This window comes from Kogia breviceps, chromosome 15 (assembly GCF_026419965.1).
Source record: "Kogia breviceps isolate mKogBre1 chromosome 15, mKogBre1 haplotype 1, whole genome shotgun sequence".
Lineage (NCBI taxonomy): Eukaryota > Metazoa > Chordata > Mammalia > Artiodactyla > Physeteridae > Kogia > Kogia breviceps.
In genome coordinates, this window is record NC_081324.1 from 8298796 (window position 1) to 8308098 (window position 9303).

A 9303-nucleotide genomic window follows, 5' to 3' on the forward strand; every position below is an offset into this window, starting at 1 on the left:
GAACGGGCCTCTTCTGATAAGAGCCCTCTGATAAGAGCCCTCAACTTTTTTCTAAGTCCATTCCTATAAATAGAAAAGATGTTTTAAACAATTAGTAAAAAAAAAGGGGGGGCTATTATTTTGTTGCAGTTTATTCTTTCAGCAAATGTTTATTAAATGTCTTCTATGTACTCCTGAGGATACAGCAGTAAAAGGCAGTCACGGCCTCAGTCCTCATGGAGTTTTCAGCTGCAATAACTGGTACTCGGTCAGGCTTACTTAAAGCGCTCGTTTGTAGGTTTTCTACTTTTCTGTTTTTCTTAGTTTCCCTTCTCATATAATTTCTTGTTCAGCATCTAGTTGTTGCTGTTAGATCTTTGGGATCTTTGGGACTCAGAGGGTAAGAGACCGGGACGATACAGATGGCATCAGCAGGAAGGGGCGGGGTTTACTCAGCGTGTTTGTGACTGCCTGTGCGTGGATGACAGGGAGGGGGGTGCAGTTCAGCGTGAGGGAGCACTGGACAAAAGGAATCTCCAGGGACGCAGTTGGCTTCCTGGGGGGTCAGAATTCCCACATGGAAAATAAGTAAACATAAGCCGACATTTCTCTCTGAGGCAGATTCTGTGAGGTCATAAATGCAAGCACTAACGCCACCCTCTACGCCCATGTTTACAACCGGCCCTTCCCTGTCCAGCAAAAAAGTCCAAAAAGAGTGGTGGCCGGCTTTTATATAGTAAATTTTAGTTGGGTGGATGGAGCAGTCAAGTGAAACTGATGAATAGGAACTGAGGATATTTTTCCTCTCACTCAGAGTTTTCATATGGGGCCCGGCATCTCTGTCTTCATCACGAGGGTCACTTAAAGATTTATGGAACAGTGGTTTTCTTCCTTCAAAGTGGTTTGCTACTCTGCAGTTTCGGAGCATATGTTTGATGTTAGTAGAAATTCTATATCAAACCGTAAGAATCCAGTCAAAACTACAGTAAATGATCAGATTTTAATGACTCACACAATGACATTTAATATTTTGATGGACACTCAAAAATAATCTGTGTAACTAATAAATCTGTGTTAAATTCCTTTGTCTCCTTTTTATTCTTAAACTGACTGTTAAGGAAACTATAAGATTCTGAATTGGCATTATTGAGACTCCTGGCCTATATGACGTTTCCAAACAATACTTTATTGTTCTAAACCAAATAATTGATAGAAGGACTTAATATTAAAGATTTTTGTAAAGTAAAAGATTACTCCCTTTTTGTACAACAGGTGATTTTGGAAGGAGTACAAGAATTTACAAAATTCACCCTATTTTTGGACATAGGTTACTTTCACATTTTTAATAAAAACAAGGTAGCTTAGTTTTCAAGGTTATCATATAAGCCTCTTATGCCCAAGTTACTACCCTTACTACAATCAGTTCCTCTCAGTTGACAGTATGATCTCAAAATTGTGAATTGCTGGCCTTCAAAATAATGAGTTTTTCTCTGTGGTCCTTGTAAATACATAGAGTGATTTAAATATTAACTGTGAAGCATAACGGTAATTTCCACAGGTGCCTAAGGACCTCTAGGAAGATACACCGGGAACATTTTTTTCCCAGAAAGATCCAGTTATTTATTAAATTATGAGGTACTCCTCAGGTATTATGGAGGAAAGTTGTTGATGATTCATCTTTTTAAATGTATAGTATGAAGTATAGTTTAAGGAGCTTCTGGAGGTGAACTGCGGTTGATATCTGAGTGGAATCACTCAATTGTTTAAATCTGAACAAGTCACTTAACCTCCCTTGCTCATTATCTCTGATCGGGGGGCAGTGGCTTGTCCCCCCCATTCCCTTCTCAGGAGTGAAGTTGGAAACCTTAAACTCGGTGGTGTTATCATGTATGTGCTTTATAAAGAGGCTGAAATTTTATGGGACTCGGTAGAAAAGTGTCAAGACGTTAGGGTGTGTTGGCCACTGCCTGTGATCTTCGGGAAGGTCCTTACAGGAAAGAGACAGCATGGGAAAACAGGAAGGGAGCGTACAGCTCTGCAGAGAGCCTTCTCCCTGAAGCCAACAGAATGTGACTGAGCTAACCATTTTCCTGTTTTACTTGCAGAAGCCAAATTCCTTGCTCCAGGATTAATTTAAGAATCACTCACGTATGGCCACAGGCAGCGACAGTTTAGAGTCTCCTGACCACATAGCTCACTCTACTGCCAAATGATGCTCACCCAGCTCTCCATCTGGAAAAACACGGTATTTCTAGGAAGGAGTAAGTGCTGTACGTTGTCTTCTTATCTAACTTTCTGTGGGGAAAAGGATTTCAGTAAACGATGCTAAATCAGTTGGCTATCTCATGGGGAAAAAGAGTGGCCATTGATTGATCCCACCTAACGCCATACACAAAAATTAATTCAAAATGGATCATAGACCCAAATATGAAAAATTTTCTTAGAGAAAATCTTCCTGACCTTTGGTGTAGAACAATTGCTTAAAGAGGACACAAGACGACTAACATGAAAAAAAGTACCAATTGAATCTCATGAGAATGAAGAATTTCTGCTTATCAAAAGACACCATTAGACAGTGAAAAGAAAGATGTTCACAATTTTTACATCTACGGAAGGACTTGTATCCAGAATATACAAAGAACATTTGCAAGTCAATAAGGAAAAGACAATCCGAGGTAAACAATGCACAAAGGATGGGAATAGGAACTTTACAAAAGAGAATTTCCAAGTGGTCAATGAGACTACTAGCAGGTACTCAACGTCATTCCTCAGTCCGCCTCTTGATTTTAAAAATCTCACAAATCTGTATCCAGCTTGTATATCTGACTTGACATCTCTACTTGGGTGTTTAATAGGCAGTTCAAACACCGTGTCCTAAACACTTTGATTTTCCACCAAATGCCTGCTTTTACTCAGTCTTTCTCATCTCAGTAAATGGTAACTTCGTTTTTCTAATTATTCAGATCAGAAACCCTGGACCTATCCATCGCTTCTTTCCTTCAACACCTGATATCTAATCTGTGAGAAATTGTTAGCTGTATCTTTATTTTTTTTAATTTATTTATTTTATTTATTTTTTGGCTGCGTTGGGTCTTCGTTGCTGCGCGTGGGCTTTCTCTAGTTGCGGCGAGGGGGGGCTACTCTTTGTTGCGGTGCATGGGCTTCTGATTGCAGTGGCTTCTCTTGTTGCGAAGCATGGGCTCTAGGCACGTGGACTCAGTAGTTGTGGCTCATGGGCTGTGAGCACAGGCTCAGGAGTTGTGGTGCATGGGCTTAGTTGCTCCGCGGCACGTGGGATTTTCCTGGACCAGGGCTCGAACCCGTGTCCCCTGCATTGGCAGGCGGACTCTTAACCACTGTGCCATCAGGGAAGCCTTAGCTGTATCTTTAAAGAAGTCAGGCTTCACACCATTTTCCACGTTCCCATCTCTATTCAGGCTGCTGTATCCGTTACCAGGCTTTGCTGTTCCACCCCTGCCTGACTGCAGTCTACCATCAAAAGAGCAGCTAAAGGGATCCTCTTAAAATACAAGGAGGATCGTGGTATTTGTCTGCTCAGAACATTCCAGTGGTTTCTTATCTTACTCAGCATAATACCCATGTTTTTGGTTACGTTATTGGTTGAAATATGTCCCCCAAAATTCATACATTGAAGTTCTAACCCCTAGTGTCTCAGAATGTGACCTTATTTGGAAATAGGTTTGTTACAGATATAATGTTAGCATTAAGTCATACTGAAGTAGGCTGAATCCTAATTCAGTATGACCGGTGTCCTCACAAAAAGGGAAATTTGGAGACAGACACACATGCAGGGAGAATGCCATACAAAGATGAAGGCACAGATTGGAGTGATGCTTTTACAAGCCAAGGAACGCCAAAGATTGCCAACAAACCACCAGAAGCTGGGCAAGAGACATGGAATGGATTCTCTCTCGCAGCCTCAAGAACTAACCCTGACAACATCTTGATCTTTGACTTCTGGCCTCCAGAAGAACAGTGAGGCAATAAAATTCTGTTATTTAAGTCGCCCAGTTTGTGGTACTCTGCTATGGCAGCCCTAGCAAACTGATACAGCCTATAATGCTTTTTCTCAATCCCCACTCATTACCACTTTTCTCTCCTCCCTACCTCCCCCCTCCTCCTGTTCATTCCCTTACAGCCTTCTGCCCCTTTGCTATTCCCCAAACCCACCAAGCATGCTTCTTTGTCCTTGCTGTTCCCTTTGCCTGCAATAATGTTCTCCTGGATGTCCTCACAGCTCACTCTCTCCTTATTTTAGGTCACCTACCCATTAACACGTTTATTAACCAGTCTGTATGGATTACACCTCCTGGCCTCCCACTTTCCCTAACCCCTTTATTCTGCAGCTTTGTTTTGTATAAGCTCTTCTTTATAATACTATCCGTTGTTTGTTGCCTGCTTCCCCTCTCAAATACACAATAAATGTAAGCTCTGAATGGTCAGACTTTATTTTTTCTCAAGGCTATATTCCCAGTTGCTAAAACATGCTTGGCATGAAGTATGCATTCAGTAAGTACTTGTAGAATGAATGAGTGAGTAACTGAATATAGTGTATTTATATAATGTTGTATTTATCGCTAGGGTGTTAGAGTTGAAGGTTTCTGATTTTTTAAAAAATCAAAGGCACACATTTTTAGTTGAAGATATTAAATGCACGTTCCAAAAGTATCTAAATGCTTAATGACTTAAGCAATAAAAAAAGATAATTAACATAAAAGAATCATAAGCTTTGGAAATATTTTTGTATTTATAAAACATGTAAAATATGTATTAATATGGAAGATTGTTATATTACTTAGCTTAGGATCTAAAATCTTAAAATCTATATGGTCACTGAAAATAAGAATAAATTAGAGGCAAGAACGTGGAAACTTTTAGGTAATCATTCTCCGTCCCTCAAATACCATGGAAAAATAAATATCTCTTTTGAAAATGTCCATCTAAAATTGTTAGACTTTGTAATAATTACTCTATTTTAAGTCAAGGATTCTTAACCAGTAGGGCTTATCAGGGATTGTTAACCAGCAGGGCTTATCAGAATTACAAGTGCATCAATTGCCTCAGATGAAATATACATAAATCCTAGAAAATCCATTGGGTTGGTCTTGGATGAACTTCTGCTTGAAGCCAGAACAAAGAGAAAAAAACCTTCCCCGGTTGATTTCGACGTGTACTCCACGTGGTGAACCAATGGCTTAACTGATTAGTAGGAGGGGTTAGAGTGTCAGTGCCTTTGAGAGGAGTTGTATTTTTTGTGATTTCCTTGTAAGCCTTCAGAAGTCAAGGTGGTGCAAGAGCATGACATGCTTCAGTAGCCCCATTGTGACCCCTCGGCCTTGGCTGACTGCGAGTCAACTCACTGGCATAACAGTAGCAGCTTCAGGAAAGAGATTTTTGTTCTTGAACACAAGAAAGGAGGTTATGTGCAGCTGGGATGATTTACTTCTCATTTCCCCTCAAGATAAGCAATGGCTCAGGGGACTGAAATCAACCCCTTCGGTAAGGGGGCGTGTGAGACAGGGGAGGTCTAAGGAGATATGACCCTCAAGGTTTCAAACTTCCACTTCATCCTCATGAGTCATTTGTGTGGAAAATGAAATTTAAAATGCAAAAGTGTATGCACAGTTGTGCTTCTTGCTTCTACACAATTTAATGTAAAACAAGATTTTATGTGACCAGTAACTGTTCCCAAATATAAATTGTGTGCCAAGATGTCCACTTAGTAATGTTAAGACCAAAGCCAGAAAAGCCAAAGCACAGCTCTGCAGGAGGGCATTTCTGCTGGACCATCCCATAGTGCAGTTCAGTTCTAGATAATGGGACTCCTGTGCTCAAGAACAGTTTCTTTACTAGGAAATTGGATTATTTGACTTCAGACTGTAGAATAATAAGAAAAAACGAGGAACTAAAATTTCCAGTGCCCATGCAGTGATGCCCGTTAGAAAGAGAAGAGATGGTACCATGGCTTTGCCCCAATAACTCTGCTTTTCGTCAGTTTTGGGTGTTCTAGTTTTTTTAAAAAAAACACATTATAAAGACTTCTTATTGTGTATATTAGAAAGAAAAATAAGTAAAGCAAATGTGGCTCAATGCTTACAATTAATAATTCTAAGTAAAGGACATATGGGTATTATGTACCCTTCACCTAGAATCACTAGTTGTACTATTCTGGCAACTTTTATGTAGGTTTAAAATTTTTCAAAATGAATGTTGGGGAAAAAAATAGAGTAGGCATTATAGTAAATTCTTATTTCCTTGTGATAATCTTGGCAATACATCGAGATTTTTTTTTTCCAACACTCATAAATTACTTTCCAACACTTGCTTTCAGCTCAGATCCCAAGTTTGAGTAAAATTTGCTCTGAAAGTCCTCAAAACACAGAAACATAAAAATATTTTCTTTAAAGGCCCACAGGGGGTCAGCAAACCTTTTTTTTTTTTTCTGTAGACGGCCAGATAATAATTTAGGCTTTGAAGACCACATATGGACTCTGACACATATTCTTTACTTTTTTTAAACTCCTAAAAAATGTAAAAATATTTTTGAGCTCAAGGCCTCTTCAAAAACAGGCTACAGGCTGGATTTGGCCAGCACACCATAGCTTGCCTGGTAGAGAGTATTTACCAGATCAATAGCTACCTCCTGGATACGAGGGGATGTGTTCTGTGCTCCAGCAAAGAAATCCCATCTGGAACAGCAGCTGCAGTTGGAGTCACCACCTGATTAAATTTTCAATAATCTACTTTCATTCTTCAATACCTATCTGTTTTCTATACAGGCACAACAGGCGACTTGAATGGAACCACCACCCCTGCATTTTTTAAGTCCTTGATGATAGCAGTAAGTTCTGCAGTCCCTCCAGGAATGTGGTATTGCCTTTGGTTTACTATTTTCAAAGGCAGAGCCTTTGAAAGGGGGAGGGGGAGAGGGAATGAGTGGGAGTTTGGGATTAGCAGATACAAACTATTGTATATAGAATGGATAAACAACAAGGTCCTATTGTATAGCCCAGAGAACTATATTCACTACCCTGTGATAAACCATAATGGAAAAGAATATATATGTATAACTAACTGTTCACTTTGTTGTACAGCAGAAATGAACACACATTGTAGATCAACTATACTTCAGTAAAATGTAAAAAAAAAAAAAGTAAAAACAAAACCAGAAGACAAAGGCAGAGCCAGTTTGAATGGCTTCCATTTAACTCTCCCTGTCATAGCCCTCGCTCCATTGTCAGATAACATGTGGAGATCCTGTGAACTGCTATACATTATTTCTAATTATCCATTCCGGAACCAGGAAAATAATCCTGGGTGGGGGGCTACAATGAGATGGACTCGAGACCAAACCCCATGGCTTATCTGACTGTTAGCTCCCTGCTCCAACTGGTGGACTGTGGGAAGTACTGTGAATTTTGAGCCAATGCCCATATATCCTCTATATCTCATTACTTTTACTTCCCCAAAGCTTTCGTCCTGATAAATGGTTACAGAACTTTTTGAGGAGGGCAAAGAGGATGATTTACAGTATAACTTTTTTTCTTTGCTGTGTAGCAGCATCTTTTCCTCGATGGGACCTGGTTTTCCCTGCATTTGAGGGGCTCTGGATGTATGAACTGGGAATTCATTGAGGGCCATGACTCTCTTTTTGGGGGATGCAATTCAGACTTCAGTTTGCCAGTCCTGCAGCTTTTCCACTTACACAGATCAAGTAAGACTTTACTAGACTCCCAGTGGTTTCAGTTCTGGTTTGACTGGTTAGTCTCAAGCTACTTGCCATGACGGTAACCACACTCACCTTGCCTTTGGTGACTAAGTCCCCCACTTGGCTCCACTATCCTGGGATCCCACTATCCCATTGTGAGAGGGCCCACCTCAGTGTAGCAGTTCCCTTAAACTTGGGACTAATGGTGGAGAGAGACCACATAGTTCAAGACCCCTGGGGCTCCTCTCAGGAATTTATTTCTCCAGCAGTAGTGAAAGACATGTCATCTAGACCTTCCCAGAGCAGGTCTTATGTGATAAATCCACTCTGTCATCCCAAAGAACTGACAACTCTTTATTGGACAGCTTTATTGAGATAGAATTCATATATCATAAAATTCACTCCTTTAAATTGTACAAGGCAGTGGTTTTTAAAATATAATCACATAGGTATGCAACTATCACCACTGTCTAATTTTAGGACATTTTCATCACACCAAAAAGAACCCTGCACCCATTAGCCATCATTCCCCCTTCTACCCACTCCCCAGCCAGTCCTAGACAACCACCAATCTACATTCAGTGTGCAGGTTACAATTTCTTCAATTCCTTGTCAACACCTGTGATTGCTTGTCTTTTATTTTAGCCATCTAATAGGGTATGAAATACTATCTCATTGTGGTTTTGACATGCATTTCCCTAATGACTAATGATGTTGAGTATCTTTTCATGTGCTTGTTGACTACTTGTATATTTTGTTTGAATAAATGTCAGTGGATTTCTCTTCTCCTTTTTTTTTTTTTTTGGCTGTGTGGCTTGCGAGATCCTAGTTGCCAGACCAGGGATTGAACCCGGGCCCCCCTGCAGTGAAAGCGTGGAGTCCTAACCACTGGACCGCCAGGGAATTCCCCTTGCATAAATGTCTATTCAGATCTTTGGCCCATTTTTTTAAAAATTGGGTTATTTGTCTTGTAATTATTGAGATTTAAGAGTTATTTATATATTCTGATACAAGTCCCTTGGTTTCAGTCAGTATAAATTGGCAAAACCATGCGATTCTTTCAGTTTGCTTTGCACCTTCTCATGGGTCATGATTAGTTTCTTATGATTTAGGGCTGGTGGGCCATTACAGATTGTTCAGGCAAAGGGAGATTAACCTCAGAGTTGAAAAGACATGTGCTTATGCCAATTTTCTGGGTTTCACTCATTTCCAATCACTAACCTAACTTCAACAAAAGAGACTCTGCAAAGTTGAGGATTCAGTTTGTTTAGCAATCTAGCCACGTGCAAGACAGAACTTTGGTTTGCTTTTTAGGAATCTCAGTTCTGTAGCTACAGGAGACAAGAATTTCTTTCAAGACCGTCATAGCACTTTTAGGTCTTTTATGCAGACATTGAGCTGGGAATTGAAGGCTTTGAGCTCATCATTTTCTTTCCCCAATTTCTTCAACACAGTTAGAAACAATGAACCAATGTATTATATTCTGTATTTTCACTAAAATCTACTAAGACAGCAAATACATGGTCACCTAGAGCCTTTTTTTTATAGGCACTTGAATACAAAAATCCAAATGGTTTTGCCACTGCATGCCATGG

The 9303-nt window shown here is 40.0% G+C and overlaps 1 protein-coding gene across 1 annotated transcript in view; it reads left to right on the top strand.

Annotated features, from left to right (window-relative positions):
• TMX3 (thioredoxin related transmembrane protein 3) overlaps positions 1 to 4927 on the top strand; it is a 51862-nt gene extending 46935 nt beyond the window's left edge. The window contains exon 16 of the mRNA XM_067014316.1: positions 2085 to 4927. Within this exon, the coding sequence (XP_066870417.1) occupies positions 2085 to 2111 (27 nt within the window). The 3' untranslated portion in view covers positions 2112 to 4927. The remainder of the gene's footprint in view (positions 1 to 2084) is intronic.
• Positions 4928 to 9303: the final 4376 nt, after the last annotated feature.